Source organism: Aethalodelphis obliquidens, unplaced genomic scaffold (assembly GCF_003676395.1).
Source record: "Aethalodelphis obliquidens isolate GAN/ISIS:26980383/991018 unplaced genomic scaffold, ASM367639v1 scaffold86, whole genome shotgun sequence".
NCBI classification, from domain to species: Eukaryota; Metazoa; Chordata; class Mammalia; order Artiodactyla; family Delphinidae; genus Aethalodelphis; species Aethalodelphis obliquidens.
In genome coordinates, this window is record NW_020838030.1 from 5274618 (window position 1) to 5297091 (window position 22474).

At 45.4% G+C, this 22474-nt stretch overlaps 1 protein-coding gene across 5 annotated transcripts in view; it reads left to right on the forward strand.

Annotated features, from left to right (window-relative positions):
• The first annotated feature begins 7650 nt into the window (after positions 1 to 7650).
• SRGAP3 (SLIT-ROBO Rho GTPase activating protein 3) overlaps positions 7651 to 22474 on the forward strand; it is a 252356-nt gene continuing 237532 nt past the window's right edge. For 2 of the 5 annotated variants that reach the window (XR_003430173.1, XR_003430175.1), the window contains exon 1: positions 7651 to 8440. Coding sequence is in view for 2 of the 5 variants with exons in the window: in XM_027093960.1 (XP_026949761.1) it covers positions 8374 to 8440 (67 nt within the window). In the remaining 3 variants the exon portion in view is untranslated. The remainder of the gene's footprint in view (positions 8441 to 22474) is intronic. The other 3 variants (XR_003430174.1, XM_027093960.1, XM_027093961.1) reach the window with 2 other exon arrangements.

Below are 22474 nucleotides of genomic sequence, written 5' to 3' on the forward strand. Positions count from 1 at the left end.
CGCCCTGTCCGATCTTGAGGACTTGTGACCTGGGCAGGCATCTGTTGGTCTGCAGTCTCTGGCCTGAGTCCTTGTAGGTTGGTGCTGTGGTCTGAATGTTTGTGTCTCCCCCAAATTCACATGTTGGAATCCTAACACCAAATGTGATGGCATTAGGAGGTGGGATTTTTGGGAGGTGATTAGGTCATGAGGGTGGAGCCCTAAGAAATGGGATTAGTGCCCTTATATTAGAGACCTGAGAGAGCTCCCTAGTTCCTTCTGCCTACTGAGGATACATGAGAAGTCTGACTTGGAAGAGGGCCCTCAGGCAACCATGCTGGCACCCTCATCTCAAACTTCCAGTCTCCAGAACTGTGAGAAATAAATGTTTGTTGTTTATCAGCCACCCAGTCTGTGGTGTTTTGTTATAGTGCCTGAACAGACTAAGACTTTGGGCTACCTGACCAAGCACCTGTGACTATGCATTGCTGTGATTTTCCCCATAACTTAGAATTAAAAAACTTTAAAAGGTATAAGTTCTCTAGTGTGGACTTTCATAGGGTCAGTATATCAAACCCAATTCTTCCCCTTTCAAGTTTTGAACCAACTGAGAAGTAGATAAAGGAGAAAGGCAGAGGGTTATCTTGTTATTTATGTAACAAGCACATATATGACTTACTAGGTGCCAGCCAGCAACTTGCCCATGGTCACACAGCTAGTAGGTGGTAGAACCAGGCTTCCAACCCAGCTCCAGAAACTTGTTATTCTACTTCTTAAATCGTAAGCTTTGTTCATGATAAAGCTACAGTGGAGGACAGGGATTAGGTGCATGTCCAAAATGGCGAATTAACTCTCTATTCCTGAATTAGATTCTCCCAGCTGGTTGTGGCCCCCATAGGTGTCTCCACTATGGAGGAGCTAGCCCTGCTTCTCCTACTGCAAGTTTGGTACTTCCTATAAGCAGGCAGACCTGAAAAGAGAAGATTAAGGGGGTGAGTTCAGTGTCTCCTTCCAAATTTACCAATCTGCTAAGTCACTTTTCCTCCTCTAGGGAGGAGTAAGTGAGAGATGGGGAGAATGGCCAAAGTGTTCACTGAACTAAGGTCTCTTCAGGTGGAATAAATGTTCCCCCGAACCCCATGGAGGCTGTGGACCAAATGCCTCATCATCCTTGGAAGTGAGCAAACTCTGCTGGCAATGAGTCAAGGGCTCAAGTGTTCTCAAGTCCTTCTTTCTGTTCTTCCAGAATTAGGATTCTGAGGCCTAGCTGTGAATCACTGTTCCTGTGACTGCCTAGCCTTTGGATGGACAAGAGGACAGCTGGGCTGCATATCAGGAACTGCTCTTCTTAAAAAGCCAGAGGACTTCTGTAGCATCACCTAGCAGCCCTCCTCAGGCTTAGTGACAGGTCCTGATTGTTAAGAGACTGATTAAGTCTCCTCTTTTCTTTTTTCTTTTCTTTTTTTTTTTTTTTGTGGTACGCAGGCCTCTCACTGTTGTGGCCCCTCCCGTTGCAGAGCACAGGCTCCGGACGTGCAGGCTCCGCAGCCATGGCTCACGGGCCCAGCCGCTCCGTGGCATGCGGGATCTTCCCGGACCGGGGCATGAACCCGTGTCCCCTGCATCGGCAGGCGGACTCCCAACCACTGCGCCACCAGGGAAGCCCTCCCCTTTTCTTAACAGAGCCAAGTGGGCATGTGCCTGAGGCTTGAGGGTTCCTGTGTGTATCTCAGTGTCTCTCGTAGGGTCTGGTGCCTATATGGGTGGGGAAAGAACATCGGATGTGGGATCAGGTGTCCTGGTTTCTTGCCTGGCTCCCATTTATTAGCCATGGGAGGTTGAGAAAGTCCTTCAGCCTCCCTGTGCCTTCATTTCCTCATCTGTAAAATGGGAGTGATATTACCTATCTCAAAGGGCTGTGTGAGGATCAAGATAATGGATGAGAATGTGCTTTATAAACAACAAAGCTGGATAATTTCAAGCTGCTTTTATCACATTTCCCAAGGATCTTTTCTGTGAATCCCCCTTTCTTCTTTCCCACATCCTTTTCATAGCAGACACAGGTTGATTGCTCATCCAGCATCCATTCTTCCTTCTTCTGGAATAGCACCCTGATTCTTCTTTGGGAATCTCTTGGGCCACGTGGATTGTTTGGATCTGACCCATCCTACAGCTCCTTGGGCAAGCCCATGATCCAGGCCTGACCAAGCAGAATATTCTATCCCTCTGGCCATACTAATTGGTTCAAGCATAGCCATGGGCCCCAGCTTGGCTCAGCTGACCATTCTTGGGGCTTTTGCTGGAATTCTGGGAAGGACTTTGCCTTCTTTGCCAGAATTGCCGGCTTGAAGAATGTATGCCTGGACTGTTGGGGGCCACCTTTGCCATCTTATGGGGAGAGTCTGCCACTATACAGGAAAGCAGAATGGTGAGTTGGAGAAAGGTGTGTCCTCTTGAAATTGTTAGAGCTCCTGGACCCAGCCATGCCTGATTTATGTTCATTATGAATGAGGTTGATTAGCATTTCATATGTTTTTCTCTTTCTGTGAACTGTTATTCATATTCTTTACTGATTTTTCTAATGGACTGTTGGTGTTTTTCTCGTAGATTTGAAGGAACATTTTTTGGTATTTATTTTATATTGAACTGAAATTCACAGAAGATAAAATTAACCACTTTAACGTGTACAATTTGGTGGCATTTAGTACATTCACAATGTTGTGCAACCATCACTTCTATCTAGTACCAAAGAATTTTCATCATCACCAAATCGTATCCATTAAGCAGTTACTCCCCATTCTCCACCTCCCTCAGCTCTTGGCAACCACTAACCTACTTTCTATCTCTATGGGTTTATTTTTTCTGGATATTTCATATAAATGGACTCATACAATATGAGACCTTTTGTGTCTGTCTTCTTTCACTTAGCATAATGTGTCAAAGATTCATCCAGATTGTAGCATCATCAGTGTTTCATTCCTCTTTATGGCTGAATGATATTCCATTATACATATAGAACATGCTTTACTTATCCATTTGTCTGTTGATGAACATTTGGATTATTTCCACCTTTTGGCTATGGTGAACAGTGCTGCTAGAACATTCATGTACAAGTATTTGCTTGAACTGTATATTAGGAAAATTAGTCCTTGGCCTGTGATAGGTGTTGCAAACATGCTTTCTCAGTTTGCAGTTTGCCTTTGACTTTGCTTGTGATTTTGGCCAGGCAGAATTTTGAAACAGTTGTTATGTAGTTGAATCTTTCAGGCTTTTATGGCTTATGGGTTTTGTGACACAGTTAGGAAGGCCATTATTTTTAAATTTAATTTAATTTTTTTTTTAAGCATGCACTGTGTAGCATGCAGGATCCTAGTTCCCCCACCAGGGTTCAAAGCCATACCTCCTGCATTGGAAGTACAGAGTCTTAACCACTGGACTGCCAGGGAAGTCCCAGGAAGGCCATCATTATACTTGAGGTTATAAAATAATTCTTCCATTAAAACTGCAACTTGGGCTTCCCTGGTGGCGCAGTGGTTGAGAGTCCGCCTGCCGATGCAGGGGACACGGGTTCGTGCCCCGGTCTGGGAAGATCCCACATGCCGCGGAGCGGCTAGGCCCGTGAGCCATGGCCGCTGAGCCTGTACGTCTGGAGCCTGTGCTCCGCCACGGGAGAGGCCACAACAGTGAGAGGCCCGTGTACCGCAAAAACAAACAAACAAACAAACAAAACCCTGCAACTTACCTACTCCTATCAAACAGGGATTAAAAACAGCCGCACTTGCCCCCCTCTTCCCCTCACCCCCTCCCCACCCCGAGTTACTGTGAGGACCAAATAAGAGAAACGATATGAAAGGGCTTTATAAAATATAAAGCAGTATATATATACAGACAAGACATGTTATTATCGTCACTGTTAACTGTATCAAATTCTGGCACTAACTAGCTGAGTTCTGCTGTTGCTTTCATTTTGCAGAGCAGAGATTGAAGGGCAGAATTATTTGCCAAGCCAGCCAAGGATGCATTAATTGGTAGCATTGGAGAATGTCACAAAAGATATCAACTCTTATTAGTCATCTTGGGAGTGTTTCATATTTGACCAGAAAAATAAAATTGCCTTAAACTAAAAACTATTCTGGTCATTCTTCCTCCAAGTAGAGTCTTTTTTTTTTTTTTTTTCTACCAGGAAAAGAAACCAGTTCAGTGGGTTTTGTGTTATTCAGCTGTAATTGTTATTTAAGCTTCATCAATGGCTGTTTGTGACATGTTTTCCTTATATTTTAAACTCTAAATTCTTTCTTTAATGGCAGACTTCAGGTTGAACACTATATTGATTGAAGAAAAATGTTACTACTTGACAGCAACTATTCCTACGCTGATTGCTCTGGGATAGAATTGGGTACTGGTTGAGTCCTTGGGCTCTGATATGGCCGGATGTGGGCTTGCATGCAATTCAGTTGTGTGATCCTGGGCAAATTGCTTCACTGCTCTGTCCCCCTGTTTCCCCATCTGTAAAACAAGGATGATTACAGCACCTGACCCAGTGATAAGATCTATGTCAGTGATAAAACCTATATAGAATACTTGGCCCAGTGCCTGTATGGAGTGAGGGCTTGATAAATATTAGCTATTAGTATAATTCAGGAATATCTAAAAGAATCCAGGAAATGAGCCTGAGGGAAGTGAAATATACCCTTCAGGGGCTATTCCCATCCTTGGGGGGTGGGGCTGGCACAGATCAAATCACGTGGCAGAGCCCCTGGCCCTGCCGCCTACCGCATTTATTTTTGGAGCAATCTGGTTTCTGTTTCTTCCATGTGAAGGGTAATTATCAGGTATGGCAGTTGGTTCTCATATAGCGAGGAAGAAGTGGCCACATGGAAGAGAATGTCACAGAGGGCAGCTGGGAGATTGGGGTGAGCTGTGGGGAGGAGTGGAAGGAAAAGAGCAGGTCATACCACCTCTTCTTGGGGAAGGAAGATTCTGGATGCTGTGGGTTCACGGTGTGTTATGATGTATTCACAGGGGGCACAACGCTTTTTTTCTTTTTCCCTTTTTCTTTTTCCTCCCTTCCTGCTTCCAACCCAGGCATGTGTGGAGCCCCATCTCTGGTCCTAGACCCAGCATGGTTGAACCCTAAAAAGAAATACTGCATGGGACCTCTGCTATGTGCCAGGCACTTTAAACCCATGATCACACTGGATCCTGTGCAAAGAGTGAGATTCCCACCATTTTACGGACAAGGAAACTGAGACTCAGTGAAGGCACAGAAGCTACCTAAGACCCCCCAACACGCTGGAATGGCAGAGCCAGAATTTAAACCACCACCTGTCTTTTTTTTTTTTTTTTTTTTGCGGTACGCGGGCCTCTCACTGTTGTGGCCTCTCCTGTTGCGGAGCACAGGCTCCAGACGCGCAGGCCCAGTGGCCATGGCTCACGGGCCCAGCCGCTCCGCGGCATGTGGGATCCTCCCAGACCGGGGCAGGAACCCGTGTTCCCTGCATCGACAGGCAGACTCTCAACCACTGCACCACCAGGGAAGCCCCACCACCTGTCTTATGCCGAAGCCCAGCTGCTTCTGTTGTTCAGCACCTAGCTCTATACCATACTTCATTTCAGTTTTATATGGCTTTTTGCGACATTTCTCTGGCTCAGGTCCTTACACATGGGTCTCCCAGAAATCTTTGTGGATTTTAAATTTTAGTAATGAAGAGAATAGCTGACATTTGCTAGTTCCTGCCTCAAATAGGCAACAAGCAGTTTAAGTCACTTGCTCTAGTGTTCAGAGCTGGTCAGTGGCAGAGCCAGGCAGGGAATCCAGTTTGTCACATCCCCAAATGCATGATACTAGCTCCCATTTTCCTTTGAGAGTCTAGGCTTGAGGCAGGGATGCTAATCTCTGAGCACATCTTTCTCAGGTGACATGTGTGGCTTTCACTGTTTTAAAATGGTCCAAAGGATGACTGCAGAGGGCCTGAGTGTGTCTATGGGAAGGGAGAGGCGGGGGGTAATGGTGATGGCTGTGGGCCAGTGGCATCTACCTGTGAACTCTGTGACCTCCTGTCTCTGGGCACAAAGCTATAATAAGCCCTGTGGACTTCTCGCTTGCTTTTTCCAAGCAGATCTCATGCATTCCCAACTGTGGCTTGTACTGTTTGCTCCAGCTCATACTGAGTGCCCCTCACCTCCCCATGCCGACCTGGGGAGAATGGCTGCAGCTGTCACTTTCTCTAGGAAGCCTCAATGGACTGGCATGGATAACCTATTTACTTCTGAACCCAAATCAAGTCATTCATTATGCACTCAGAAAAAGGCAAATGGAAGATTATTTTGAGAAATTTGTGAAAATACGACATTCGGGGGACAATACATGTTAAGGACCATCTTAATATGTGAAATTCCAGTGGCAGCAACCCTGTAGTGCTTGATTTCATTTTTACAGAACAGATCTTATTCTGCCTTAACTGCATGTGAAATGGGTTTAATCTCCAGTAGAATGCAGGAGACTTTGCACATCTGCACGGGCAGAATCTGGGGTCAGACAGCCTAGGTTTGAATGCTGGTGACTTTGGGTAAGTCACCTCCCATACCTGTGCCTCTGTTCCTTCACATATACTATGCTGTGAGGTTGTTGAGGGATATCATGGTTAATAAGAATTGCTCTCACTTACTTATTACCAGGCTCTGCACTAAGCTCAGCCTCACATTCTTACTTGAACCTCCAAGAGCTCCCTCATTCCGGAAGGCCCTTACCCTGCAATATTTTTTCCTCACAGCGCTTATCATCTTCTACCATATTATATAACTTTCTCATCTTGTTTATCTTTCATCTTCCCCTCCCAGGGCCTCTCGCCTTACACAACTCCAGGAGGCACCATTCACAATGCATTCTGAGTTCTGCTCGGGGCTGCTTTTACTGAGAATATTACCATGACTGGTGCTGACTTCCCAGAGTTGGGTGATGTGGACACCCTGGAGCTCCAGGAGGGTGGGGATTTTTTTTCTTTTTTTTTGGCGGGGGCTAGTTTGATCATTGCTGTGTTCCCATACCCAGAACGGTGCCTGACCTGTATTAAGCGTAAAGTAAATATTTGTTGAAAGAAAGAAGGAAAAAGCCCCCAAAGAGAACCCATTTTACTGATGAGGAAACTGAGGCTCAATGAGTTATTGATTTGCCCAAAGCCCCACGAGACCCTGAGGTGGCTGGGTTTCCAGCAAGCCTGCTCCCAACAGCTGTGCAAAGCTGTGTGTCTGAGACGCCTGGCATTGTCCCTGCCACCCCATAATGCTCAACAAATATTAATGAGGTTGCCTACATGGGTCAGCCCCTCTCCTCTGCTAGACGATCTGGCAGAGTGACAAACTGTCACATAGCCATTGCTTTGAGAAATTGAATTAAATTTCATGTTGCAAAGAAAAGGTGGACCTTTTGGAGTTTTTGGAGGAAAAATCCCTAACCCAACTGCTAATGGTAGGAGTTTGCAGGGGCCTCTCAGGCCTCCCCAGCCCAGTTCTTTTTCCTGCCTCCTTCCCTTTTGTGAATGTTTCTTCCCCTTTTTGCTTGCAGTGAGTTCTGCTCTCCTGTAGGCTACAATGTGTCAGTTGTTATAAAATCCGGGAGGTGGAGCTTGGTGACGAGAGCAGTGGGGGGAGCGCTTGGCCAGCCCCGCAGAGCAAGCAGTCCGGCCCCCTGTTCACCCCGAGCTTAAGCCTTGCAGCAGGAGAACTTCCACCTCGCTCTCCTGGCTTTGAGCCTCACTGTACATCGGACCAAAGGCGCAGAAGGGAGGGAGGATGCGAGATGACCGGCTCTTTGGCAACCTGACCATCTCCTTAGCAGAGAGCCTTCGAAAGCCAGCCGGAGGCTGACTGCAGGACCAAGGAGGTGCCGCGCCTCTCGTGGATGTGTGTGTGTGTGTGTGTGTGTGAGCGGGTAAGCGGGTGTGAGGGTGTGTGTGTGCTTCACAACTGTGTGTGTGCATGTCCGGATGAGTGTGTGAGTACACCCATAAGTGTGTGTGTGTGTGTGTGTGTGTGTGTGTGTGTGTGTGTCTGTGAGTGGGGTGAGTGAGCGCTCTCGGTTATATTATTTTTTTGGAAGAAAAATCTTGAAAATATCAGGCAGGTTACCGTGCTCCTAGGGTGGTGGTTCTTCTTCTGGTCAAGAGGACTTGGCCAGACCAAGCTACTACAGACATTTTTCAGCGAGTAAAGAGAATTTTCCTCTGAGAACAAGAGGGATTTTTTTCCCCTGGCTCTGCAGCCAGTGAAAGAGATTTGTCCCTACACCTGTGAAATCGACCAGAGCCGTGTGATTACCAGGGCTGGAGCGAGGACTCGGGAAGAAAAGGAGCAATAAATCCAACAGCCTGTCAGTGCCTTTGGCCACATTGGAAGATGTCATCTCAAACTAAGTTCAAGAAAGACAAAGAGATCATTGCCGAATATGAAGCCCAAATAAAAGGTGAGATTTGGGCTGGGGAGTCATGCCTCCCCTCCCCTTTCCTTCTTCTCTTGCTTTGGCTTTTTTCCCTTTTCCTCCCTGCCATCATGAAATGCTGTTATGCATCAATAATCTTATTGTGAGGAGGAACAGTGGCAGCCGCACAAGTCCGGACTGGTTTCAACTGCAGAGAGCACTGGCGCTGGGAGTATGGATTGTAGAACGGGCGGCGATCACTGCATTGCAGGTGTGTGAGGAGGATCCTACGCCCTGCTTTAGGAGTGTCGCGGATACTCCATCATCTTGGCCATGACATGTCACTCTAAGGCCATTTTGACAGTCACTGCCTCCTCCCCCCGCCATGCAAAAAACCCCTTAATTTGATTTATTTTTTTAATGATCTGGGTTTTTTTCTCTCTCCTTTCTGGTTTTTGTCATTGCTTTGCCTCTGTCCCTTTCTCTGGGCTGGAATTCACATGCATGTGCTCAGGGAAGCAGCATCCCTGGGCTGCACTTCTTTGTCGGTGACTCTCAGCTGGACTGGGTTGCCATGGATTAACTGTTATGGAGCATATTGATCCAAACTAATGCAGGCATTTAGGCATAAAGAGCGAGCTCAGTGCAGAAAATGTATTGTCTCGCAGTGTGCAGCCCCGATCACCGTCTGTGCACTAGTGTTTAGGGTCATCAGCCTTCACTGAAAGCCAACAGCTCAGTGTGCTGGCTGGTAGGCGCTGCCTGGCTTCCGTAGTGTCAGGGAAAGCTTGCCAGGAGGATGAGGTGACCTCTGACTGCTTGTTCCAGCTTTAGTGCTACTCACTGGGTGCACACTCCTGTAAATCCACACTAGCAAGGGGAGAGAGGAAACCGGACACAATCGTATAGACAGATTCAGGCAGAATCCTTATTTAGGCCAGACTGGAGCTTCTCCCACCCTCATGAGTTCTAGGCTCAGCCTTGGCAAGGAAAACCTGAAAGCACCATCCACCATGCTCACCCTTTCTCTTGGGATGTACTCTAAGAGAAGCCTGGGCCTGGCCTCTTGGCATATGTTTTCTTTCTGGTCACAGTTCTCCTTGCTGCAACACAGGGTGTGTTGTGGTCTCCTGAAGAAAGAGTAAAGACAAAATACATCTTCGGGGCTGTTGATGCCTGCCCCTGAGGTTATAGGTGGACTGTTGAGCAAGTTGGTTATTTGGGGCTCCGGCAACCTGAGGTTCCACACCTGCTTCTAGGTGCTGCTGCAGCTCAAGGCTCAGTGACCCAGGAAGTGGGGTGGCCTCCACAGGAGCGGTGGGAGGCTGCGCATCACAGCTGCTGTACACGCTTCAGATGCTTGGGAAACTTTGGGAGGGGAGCAGCCATCAGGGGAGAGCTTTGTTTTTTTCCAGTCTCGCCAACCGTCTTGTGCCTTTCAGTTCTGCTCAAACCTGGCGTGCTGATCACCTCTCAGTAGACCCCAGGAAGAAATGAGCAGAAAACCCTGCTCTTCCCTGGGCTCCTCCTCTTTAGTTTTCAGTTCAGTGTAGAAGACAGTGATTTACAATGTTTCAGCGTTCCTGAAAATTTAGATACCCGCCCTTTATTGGTCAGAGATCTGAATTCTCTCGAGTGTTCAATACAAAGCCTGGTTTCAGCCTTTGCCTGCACACTTTTTAGGAAGTTTATGTTTTGTAAGACTGGCTGATTATTACTGTTTTTTAAAACTGAGTTTCCCTTGAAAAATGCCATAAGAGAGAAGGGTATGGTGAGTTTGGGACAGTCTGGAGTTTTTATAAGCATCGTCTTGGTAGAAAATGTGCTCATCTCATTTTTGAAGGATTGCCACCACTGGGCCCCTGAACTTTGCTTGAGGATCAATTAAACATTTATAGCTCTGGCTGATTCTTTTACTTTTTATTTTTTGCCTTTATTTTAACAACTAATTAGCACGGACAAGGTAATGCATTTCAGCAGGAAATTTGTCCAAATGATCTTGTCTCTTCCAGACTCTAAATGTCTCTGCATTCTAGTTAAAAGAGTTTGATTTTATTCCTTCAGGGTTGACACCCACACAATTTAGGTCAGGATGCTATTGCGCCCGAAATTGTCCGGAATCTTTTCTGTCAAAATTCTCTTTGTTCATCATCATCATCATAACTATTGATGTGTGTTCAGGGCTCAACTGTTTCCATGGCTCACTCCCAGACCTCACCACTCTTGGCCTACACAAACTACAGACAGGGTCTGTAGGAGCTCAGTTTTAGAGATGAGGAAACTGAGGCCTTGTAGTGTTAAATGACTTGCCCAAGGTCACAAGGTGGGAAATGTGAAGGCAGCTGGTTTTCTTCCAGGCCCAGTGTCCCCGATACATTGTTTGCCTGAAGCTGCCCCTTGAAGGATTGATGTCAGTAGCAGATGGCAGTTTTGTGGTGGGGACCGGCTGCCTCTCGATCACGGCCCATTGTTTACCCTCTTACTTTCCTCCCTTGCCTTTGTTGCTGGCCTCTGAAGAGCGTTTGACCAAACACCAAAAATAATGCCTGATGCCAATTACCTTCGATATCATCTGGCCAGTTTGCCACAAACACTCCACCTAGTTTGACAGATTTTGTCCTCTGTGCATTTTGTGAGGGGAACTTTTGATTTTTAAAAATGATACTGAGTTCTTTGTTGGCTTAGTCCCTTTTTTCTCTTTTTGAAGCATTTACTGACCTAACAAAGGGGAATTTTTTTTTTTCTTTAAAGGGGAATGTTTTAAAACAGCTTTTTTTTTTCCTATTGTGAAAAATTTCAGACTCATGCCTTCTCTTGCCTAATCAGATACTTGAATCCCTTTGATTATATACCTGCAACACAGTAGTACACCACATGCTTGCACATTTCCAGTGATAGAGAACTCACCACTTCCCAAGCCCACATATTCTATTTTTGGACCACTCTGGCTGTTGTAAGTGGTTTTTATGTTGGGTTAAGTATGTCTCTAATCCACCTTTTGGTTCTATACCTTGGGACTTCATAGAACAAGACAGATGCTTCTTTCCCATGACTGCCCATTGGGTGTTTGGAGACTCCGATCATAACCCAGGGACTATGATTATCTCCCATTTGTTCATATAAGATGGTTCACTGCTGCTTTATCATCTTCACTCACCTTGGGAGCTACTGCATCCCGGGTTGCAAACTCCAGTGCCTTTGAGTACTTGGCAGGTAGAATAAGTGAGTGAAGCTGGCTAAGTAAGATGAGTTGTGGCAGCTGGCCCACTGCCTCAACCAGGGCAACATAAGAAGAGGTGGTAGTTATGGTCAGCCCGAGAGCACATGTCCTGTCCAAATGGGCAGTCTCTACTTGGGTTCAACCAGTTGTTACCACTTAGAATGTAGGCCCAGCCAGATCTTTCAATTTTTCAACAGATACCAGTAATCTGGATTAGAGCTTTATGCTTTTGAAGAGATTTTGCCAAATAGACCTCCAAAAGATTGTACTGTCAAAAGCCTTCTTTAAGAGTGATACTAAGTTCTAAATGCGACTCTTTAAATGTGGTTGGAGAAAGAAAACCACTATCACTTCCTTTATGGTGTATGTAATGCTTCTATTAATACAGCCCAAGGGTTGAATTAGCCCTTTTCACTGCCCACCTCATCATTGCACTGTATATATTTTATCTGCTATATTTCTCTCATCCACTAGGCTAGGAGCCTTGTCAGAGAGAAGAAAATGAAGTGAATTTAATATGACTTGTTCTTGGTGACCCTGTGCTGGCTCCAAAGCGATGTTGCTTTCTGTCCGAGGTGTTCACAAGTGTCCCTTTATGAATCTGTTCAGGAACCATGCCTGAGAGTGACACCATATTCTCAGTCTGGAACTGGCAAGCTCGAACTTCTTTCCCCTCTTGAAAATCAGAACATTTGCCCACCTCCAGCTTTATGGCGCCTATCCTATTTTTCACAATTTCCTCAAAGATCCCTGATAGTGTTTGGTAATCTTATTTGCAGGTGCTCTCCACTGTCCTGGGCTCTAATTCGTCTTGCTGTTAGACATAATGGTCTGTTCTGCATTTATTCAGAATTCCCATTTCCATTTCATCTTAATAGAAAATGAAAATAGAAATGTAGTGATTGATTTTCGTGTTTTATTTTTTTATTACACATCCATATTCATTTTAGGCCATCTTCTTAATGGCGTAAGTCTAGAATTGGGGGGAAGAAGACAAGGTATTGAAGAAGATCACAGAGAAGTATTTATTTACTCATTCATTTATAGGTTCATTCAGTGAACATTGAGCATCGGCTTTGTTCTTAGTCTTGTGCTGGGTGTTGTGAGAGACGCAAAATATAGGATACATTCTTGGCTAAGAGTTTTCTTGGAATATGGCAATAAAATCAGTGAAGGAAAAGAAATTTAAAAAACCCCAAACATAAAAAACTTCCAACTCAGCACCAGAATGAATTTAGTCTTAAAGAGATTATGCGATAGAGTGATTGGACAATGACCTTAGGAGGCCTCACCACCTTCAGTGGCTTCAGTGAGGAAAGTAGGCTGGGTTGGGGAACAGTGGGGAGTAGTGAGGACTGTGGCTGATTAGAGAGCTCACTTAGAGGAGGCAGCCCCTGCTCAGCTCTCGCCTGTCATTACCATGAAGGGATGTGAGCCCAGAGTGGTTAGTTCTTTCAGTGTTTCCAGGGCATCTGGATTTTAAACCAAAGTCTCCTGATTATCATTTTAAATATTTAAAAATTTAACTTTTAAAATGTTTAAAAAATTGGGTTGTCTTTTTCATTATTGAGCTATAAGAGTTCTTTCTACATTCTGGATACAAGTTCCTTATCAGATACATGATTTGCAAATATTTTATCCCATTCTGTTGGTTATCTTTTCCCTTTTTTGATGGTGTCCTTTGAATCACAAAAGTTTTAAAATTTTTATGAAGTTCTGATTATCTATTTCTTTCTTTCTTTTCCCATGCTTTTGGTGTCATATCTAAGAATCTTTTGCCAAATCCAAGGCCATGATGAAAATCTCCTGATTTTTAAGTGGTAGCTCAAGTTTTTAAGAAACTCTTTGCTACATGAGCAAACCTGTTGGTAGGAGAGCTTCAGCCTGTGCCCACCAGTCTGCAACTTGTGGCCTACAAGTTGACATCCATAAAGGGTCTTGGTGATGGGGCCTCAGCCAATTTACCTGTTTCATCTTCAGTTGTTTTCTCTATTATAGGCCTGTGCTCTCATATCCACTTTAGACCAATTCCTTGTCTCTGCATCCTCCATACACTTTTTCACCTCCAAATATTTCCCCATTTGTGCCTTTATTCTGCTTAAAATGACTCCTTCTTCCCCTCTTTTTTTTTTCTTTTTTTCTTGTCTGGGCAACTCCTGACCATACTTCAATGCCTGCTCAAATGATCCCTCTTCCATGACGCCTTCCTAATAACTCTTCTGGGCAGAATGAGTGATTCCTCACATGTGCCTCTCTATTTTTAGCCTTATTATCCTTCATTCCTATTTTATGTTTAGTCCTTCAGCCATGAACTCTTGAGGGCAGAAATGCTTATGGTCATTTTCATTTCCCCCATGTGATTGGCGTACAATCAGTTGAGTGAGTGACTGATAAGTTACTAATAAGAAGTTTTACTCTTATAACTCACAGCTCAAGCTCAAGCTCGAGTTATATTTTCTTTGACACTTGTCTTAGCTTGGGCTGCTATAACAATATACCATGGGTGGCTGGGTGGCTTAAACAACAGACATTTACTTCTCGTAATTCTGGAGGCTGGGAAGCCTAAGATCAAGGAAGGTGCCCACAGATTTGGTTCCTGGTGAGAGCGCGCTTCCTGGCTTGTAGACAGTTGCCTTCTCGCTGTGCTCACATGGTCTTTCCTCTGTGTGTGGAGAGAGAGCTCTCTATCCTCCTCTTCTTAGAAGGGGACTATTTCCATTATGAGGGCACCACTCTCATGATCTCATGTGAGCCTAATCACCTCCCAGTGGCCCTACCCATCTCCAAACACCATCACATTGGAGGTTAGGGCTTCAACATGTGAATCTGGGGAGGAACACCAAACATTCAACCCCTAACAATGTCATACTTTCTGTTCCATTGAAAGTGGAGCTTTTATTTGTTAAGGAAATATTTTTCATGGCTTGATGAGTTTCCTTGTTTGTGCCTGATAGGGGAGATGTTTGTCTATGGAGACTGGGTGAAGGCTGATGTGTTGAAAGCTTAGGTGATGTTTGGTGGGGTGATGTCTGTCACAGTCGTGGTGGGATGTGGTTGGGGCACATGGCACACCAGGCACCTCCCAGTCTGAGGAAATCAGTGGATCTGGGGGTCTATATTGGCCATTTCTGGAGTTCTCACCACCAGAGTTTATATGCTAGGGACGACCTTTCCTTTCCAGAAACCTCTATTATTTGTTCATTCATTCACTCACTCACTCACTCATTCAGTGACTGTTACAAGCCATGCTTCATTTCAGGCTATACAGCTTTGCTTATCAGTGGGAGGTAATTTATTTATCTCTACGTCTCAGTCATGCATATGGTATCTCATTTTGTGATCCCCCAAATTCTGTGAAATAGTCATTATTATTCCTATTTTACGGATTAAAACGTAAAATTCAGAGACATAAATTGTATCAGATTGCAGAGCGAACAGTGGCAGAGCCGAGGTTTAAACTGGAGGCTTTCTGACTTCCAGTTGTACAGGGAGGCAAGATGTATGCCAGGGCAATTTGGCCCTGAAACCCAGGGGTTCCTTCACTGGGGGGCCAGTCTGGGGCGGGTTTTAGTCTTTGACTTCCTACCCTTCCTAACCCTTCCACACTCCTTCTAATCCAATCTCTGCTATCCCCTACTTAGCCACCTAGCTGTGTCAGATCCCTCACTCCCACTTTGAAAAAGGGCCCACTGGAGACTTGACGGAGGATCCACCAGCCTGGAAATACAGAACCAGCAATCCTAGGTGTCTTCTAGTCCAACGCTCCCACTTTTTTTTTTTTCCCCTCCAGATGTGGAAGCTGATGTTCAGAGAAGACTTCTGGCTCGCAGGCACTTCTAGACCATATTTCCGTGAACACAAAAGCTCTATTCGCTTGGCTCGTTGCTGTAGCCTCATTGCTGTAGCCTTGTGCCTGCACCTCGTTGGTGATCAATAACCGCATGGAGTTGAATTGCTTTGGTGGGTGGGGCAAGCCAGGTGGGGACGGTTGCCTGGGAGGCAGAGCAGAGGTGCCTTGGAAAATAGGATGAGGCGGGGGTATAACATGGAAAGGAGGAGAGGAGGTGAGGCTGGTTCAGAAACTCGGTCCTGTCCTTGTAGCTGCCAGGAAGGGGACAGGGGTTGACGTCTTAAAGGTGCTGAGTTTCAGTTCAGAACCTCTGGCCTAATACAGGCTGCAGCAAGCTGTATCCTCGGCTTGATTTCACTTGTAAATGATTTCTTCCTGATGGCTTGTTGGTGTTTATAAAATATCTTGGCTGCCCAGGAGTGGGGTTTTGGCTCCGTTCTCTTAATTTGTTTAATCATTAGGCCAATTTATGTTTGGAGTAGTGTTCCCTGAGGTGTATTCCATGAAATTGGATGTAAAGAGGCATTGGGTGGAAAAAAATAGCTCTGTGGTCAAATAGGTTTTGGAAGTTCTAGCATAAAGTGAGTTAAATAGGTTTGTTTCCCACAGGACTTGAATGTGTTAAGTGTGAACCGCCAAGAAGCGGGCCACAGACTTTCCTCAAACTTACTCAGCCTTGTAAACCTTTTTCATAGAATATCCCACAAGACTGTTCCAGAGATTACATTTTGGACAATGTCAGGCTACACAGTTTGTGGGTTACCCAGATTCTTTCTCTTTTTGCCTTTTGCCCAGTTCCCTAACTTTTACAGTTTCCTAAGAAGACAGTTTGAAGAGGGAAAGAGGTAAAACAAATGCGTATCCAGCTCAGATAAGTGATATCAATGTGGTGTTTCGAGGTCACTTAGAAAATGTGGCTTTTGACATTTCCATTTACTGAGCGCGCAACCATTGATTTAAATGGTAATTTGGTGACAGTTCTTTTCTGATCAATATGCGTGGTGTGTGCGCGCGTGCCCGCCTGTGTGTGACAGTAAGGAGGTGCACTCAGCTGCAGGCAGTGTGCAAGGGACCTTGAATGGACCTTGGTGCCACCGCTGGGATCGCACAGTTGATGCCAGCTAATAACAATGCAGATGGACACGCAGAAGCCCGTGGCCTGTGGCGCCTCAGGGTGAGCAGATCTCAGCCACAAATCCAGGTGCAATAAAAATATGGTTTTCTTTATTTTTCTGTAACTCGATTTACATTTCACATCCCTATTCTGCTGCGAGTGGCAGAAATAAATCTAAGTGAATTGGGGGTTTTCCTCTTGTTTTCTCCAGTGTTGTGTCCCAAGGTGCAGGGGGACTGGGGCAGTGCCAAGGGGACATCTGTTGTGGTTTATTATCAATCTACTTTGGCAACTACCAAGATATCCTCCTTCCTGTTGGGTCTGCAGTGGTCGGTCCAGCCAGTGGTCCTTCTCTGTTCCAAACCTGAGGCCATTTTGCCTGTTCCCCTCCTCACCTCCTTCTATGAGATTTGCAGGCACTGGGGGTCATCCTGGGACTCACACACCGTGCTGGGTCGTGAGAGACTCTGGGCATTAGTCTCAGGCCCATCTTGCTGTGTCCAGCACTCACTTCTCCTCCAGGACCTCCCTAGGGTGCTGCCTGGGGAAGTGGCCCAGTTCCTCGGGTCTCAGATTGTGCAAATATATGTGGACATTCCCTCATCACCCTCCTTCCCTGGGCTTGTCTGTGGTGAGGCAGGATGTGGGTTATTTTCTTACAGATCCATAAAATCTACACACACCTTGCTTTATAGTCTCCCAGAATCTTTATCCATGTGTGGGGGAGGGAAGGAGAGGGGGATTAATAGGGGTGGTAGCCTGGCTCTTTGTCATCATTCTCTCAAAGCTATTGTCCATAACCCACATTCTTTCTCTTCTCCCTGAGGGCTGCGATTTTGAAAGTCAAAAGCCAAGAATTGACTCTTTCCCTGTATTATCCCTGAGACAGTGAACACAGAATGCCCTCCCTGCCTGAATAAGGTCCAGGAAGTCTAAGGAAATATGGGAGGAAAACCTTCAATATTTCAAAATATTAAATGCAGTGAATTTCCTTCCTTTTACATCTGCACCATCCTGGCCCAGGCCACCATCACCTCTTCTTGGGACCACGGCAACATCCCCCTAACTTAGGGTTTCTCCACCTCCGCACTACTGATATTTGGGGCTGTGTCTTTTTTTTTTTTTTTTTTGGCGGTACGCGGGCCTCTAACTGTTGTGGCCTCTCCCGTTGCGGAGCACAGGCTCCAGACGCACAGGCTCAGCGGCCATGGCTCACGGGCCCAGTCACTCCGTGGCATGTGGGATCTTCCCAGACCGGGGCACGAACCCATGTCCCCTGCATCGGCAGGCGGACTCTCAAACACTGCGCCACCAGGGAAGCCCGGGGCTGCGTCATTTTTTGTTGTGAGGGGCTGTCCTGCACCATGTGGGATGTTGAGCAGCATCCCTGACCTCTACCCACTAGGTAGAGGTGTCAGCAGCCACCTCCCCGCCCCCAAAGTTGTGACAACCAAAAAAGTCTAGGCCTGCGTTAAAGCCGCTCTCCTAACTGGTCTCTCTGCTTCTTCTCTTGTCTTTATAGTCTGTCTCCCTGCAGCAGCCAGCAGTAATCCTCACACAATTTAATCTAATCATGTCACTTCCTAGTTTCAAACCCTCTGGTAGTATCTCACTGCTCAAGAATTGAATCCAAGCTGCTAGCTGGGCTTACGAAGCCCTACTCTGCCCATCTCAGCCAGCTCATCTCTCCACTCTCCTGGTGCCTTGAATTCTCTAAAATTGTACCCCCTTTGGAACTTTGCACTTAGCTTTTCCTTCTTTCTGGAATCCTCTTCCCCTGGATTGTCACATGGCTGGCCTCTTCTAGGTATTCAACTCTTGGCTTGCATGTCACTTCCTGACCACCCAATCTTAAGTATCTATGGAGTAACTATTGGATTAGCTGACTTGAAGTCTCAGGAGAGCACTTCAAGCTGTATGATGTTTTCCCTATACGATATTTTCCCTTCTTTTTTCTTTTTACCGGAATTGAAAGTCTTTAAGAACAAGAGTTTTGTTTCTCATGTCCATTTGTGTTTTGTTAGTACCTAGAATAACATTTGGTATATAATAGGTGACCGTGGGATTCGGTGAGTGAATGGTAAGTGTAGATGTCCTTGTGCTGGCCTTTTTTTTTTTTTTTAATATTTATTTATTTTATTTTATTATTTTAATTTATTTTTTTGGCTGCGTCAGGTCTTAGTTGCGGCACATGGGATCTTTGGCGAGGCATGTGGGATCTTTTTTCCTTGCGGCGCGTGTGCTCTTTGTCGCGGCGTGCAGGTTTTCTCTCTCTTGTTGAGGTGAGCGGGCTCAGTAGTTGCGGCACCCGGGCTTAGTTGCCCCACACGTGTGGGATCTTAGTTCCTCGACCCGGGATCGAACCTGCATCCCCTGCATTGGAAGGCGGATTCTTTACCACTGGGTCCCCGGACTTTGCACCTAAGCACACATGTATATTCTGCTTTGGGGTGAATGGGCTTGTACCAGGAATTGTAGTTTAGAGGCACATAATGGAGCAGATCCAGGCTTTCTGAAACCCTGACTGAGAGGTAATTCAAGAAGACGAAGAATCCAAAGAAGGGACAATTGTATCTATGCAGAGCTGTCCAACCTTTGGCTTAGAGGGGAATGAGATAGAGAGACCAGGGGGCCACTTGCAGGGATACTGCAGGGAATTTAATGTTTTCTGTTGAGTTCCTATTATATAGCTGAAATGGGGACACAGAAATGGATAAAATATGGTCCCTGTCCCTGTCTTCGATGGACTCATAGTTTTCCAGGAAAGATAGTTACAAAAATAGATTAATCGATTGTAGTACAGTGTGGTAAGTACTGGGACAGCACTGGAATCACACACTGTGGAAACTCAGAGTGAAAGTGACAGCTTTGCTGGGGAGAGATGGAGAAGTTCTTCTAGAAGAAAGGACTTTTGGGTAGGGTTTTGAAGGATAGGTAGAAGCTCTCCAAGTGGTGAAAGGCATCTCATGAAGAGAGAACAGCAAGCGCAAAAGCATGGGTGTCATGAAAGGGCCTGGGTACTTGGACAATGGTGAGAAGTCTGATGTGGCTAAAATCCAGAGTAGGTAGAATGGAGTAGGGGTGGGAGATAAGACCAGAAGTGAGAGGATTTTGAAGTTCCTTTCTAACCACTGGCTCCTGTGAGTCTTTGACCTTGGAGACAGTGGATGAAACTCTTATTTTTTGATAATACTTTTTTCTGATTTTTGGGTATAATGCATGCTCATTCTTTTAAAAGTTTTGAAAATACAGGAAAAATAGAAGAATCTAGAAGTCACTACCTGAGATAATCACTGTAAAAATTCAGTGTATTACCTTTCAGACTTCAGATCTGTTTTATATCTATATATAACAAAAAATAGGATCCTAGGTCTTTAATGAAAAATTATAAAAATGAAGCTGATAGGCAAAACATCGTAGGCCTATAGGCCTACGGCTTGAAATAGAGTATGACCTTACAATAAAGAGACTTTGCTAAGTAAGAACATCAGTCAATATGCATGACCTCCCACGTGTTTTGATGGTCCATGAGGGCTGGGGATTTGTTTGTCGGAAACCATTTTCTTGTGGTGATAGGTTTGTGTGTGGCCATTTCTGTCCCACCAGATTTATATAAAACTCATCAAGAACTTCCCCATCTCCACATCTGTCCCAGCTACTTTCAGCTAAAAAATCTCCCCTTCCTGGTCCTACATAGTCTCACTTCCCTGTTGGTACCCAGGCAGCTGTTCCTGCCTTTGGCAGGAAGTATTAAAAGGAGAGACCTGTCAAAGGCAAAGAATTTAGCCTCCACAGCAGGTTCCCCCTCCCTGGTGGTACCTTTCCTCATTGTTGGCCCTCTGCCCGCGTCCCTGGTCATCAGTGGTACTTTTGGGGTTCCTGTTTGCCGGTCTGCTCCTAGCAGTGGTAACCTGCTATCCCTTTTCTTCTGATGGCTGGTGAGGGTATTTCCTGGGTATGGTTTACTATAGATCAGTAAGTTTTCCAACTCTTTGTCAGACAGAAAGGCCTGGATTCCTGTAGGCAGGTAGAGTTCCTATGGAGGAATTGGAGCTTGGTGGGAGGGGACAGCTCCAAAGGGGGACCATCCATAGCTTAGAGTGCCTTATAAGGAATTAGAGAGACATGCCATGAGAGGACCCTTACCAGTGAAACACCTTAGCCACCTTCAGGGACAGAAAAGAGTGGGTGTCTCTTCTCTGATTTCATTTGTACTAAAGAATGCAAACTGTCTGAGCAATGTGACTGCTCCCCAGCTGTTGTCTCAGCAGGATATTTCAAGCAGAGTTGCCAGCACGTTACTTTTTAGTTTACAGCATCTGTATTTTGATCAGTGGCCTCTCCAGACAGTATGTTTTGGATCTCCTGAAGACATATTATCATCTTGGGGAAACTGAGGCAGAACAACAGCCACTCTCTCACTTCTGACACCTGGTAACTGATTACTCCTGGACCTCCAACCCCAGTCATTTGGACTCCGGAGCTTTTGCCTGGTTTTGGTCTTTTGAGTTTACTTGTCCCTTGACAAAGCTAATGTAGGGCTTTGGCCTGATCAGTTCTGGCCTGACCCTCCTGTCTCAGGTCTTATCCTGAGTGTCTCTGTCTTGCTGGATCTCATACTTGGCATAATAGTGCCATCGAAACTCTGCGCCCAAAACAGCAGGGGTCCTATTGTCTCCTGCCAGAAACACAGAATTTTTAGACCATTGGGAATAGTGGGAAAGAAATGTTGAGGTTGTGGTGGGTCAGTCCACTTTGATTTAGTTTAACAAGTATTTATTGAGTTCCTTCTATATTCCCTGCCCTCATAGACTTTATAATGCTGTGAGGGAGACACATTTTAACTTGTAATCACAAAAAGATTGAGTATTATGTAAGGGTGGTTCAGAGTTCTTCAGGGAACCTGTAGCAAATGGATCTAAATTGCTGAAAATGTTGTGATTTCTGATATTTGTCTGTAAAACTGAATCATATTGGCTAAGCTTACCTCACCACCATTATTTCCTGAGTTATTTAAGATCTAGACCGAACCATCTTTCCATTTAGAGAAGGGTCAGAAGCTATCAAAATACTTAAGGGGTCAGGAAGATGGGTTCTTCTAAGAGTAACACACAATTCTTTGTGTAAAAGATAAAAGTAGTTCCAAAAAAGGAATTTTCTAATAGTTATACTCAAGTTGGTAAATATAATCATAGGATAAGTGCTTTTAAGGTGAAATTAAAACCAGGGATCAACTGAAGAGGATTGAAAATCATCTTGGTTGGATAGAGTTAGGCTAAAGTCACATAAATTGGGTGAGACAAGAGTATGGATTGTGGAAGGAGGCAGCTGTGTTATGGGGGGGACCGTGCTCTGGATGGAATTGCACAGACCTGGGTTTGTGTCTTGGCTTATGGCTCATCAGCTGAGTGATGTCTTTTTTTTAATCCAAGAAAGAAGAAAAATAGATATAATACCTCATCAGTTTCCGTATATGAAAAATGGGGATAGTCATACCTACTCGTGTGTGTGTGTATGTGTGTGTGTGAGAATTAGTTGAAATAACACACATCAGAATTTCCAGCATGCTGCTTGGCACACAGGAGCATTCACTGAACGATGGAAATGTTAGCTCAACCACTCAGAAGGTCACCAACATTGAGTCTTTGGACAGTGAACCTGAGCCTACAGGTGACGCCCTCAGTGAGTGTACCAATTAGTAGGGAGAGGAAAATGCAACAGTACTGGAAAACCATCAGTAGAGGTGGCGTTACCTGTATGGGCAGCTGGGAGAGGAAGGTTCCAGTAACTCTTAGACAGGCATGATGCTTTCTTTGCCTATTGCAGTGTTTTTACCCAGTGTGACCCCTGGGCTACCTGCATTAGAATCTCTGGGGGTGGGACCTGGGAACCTGC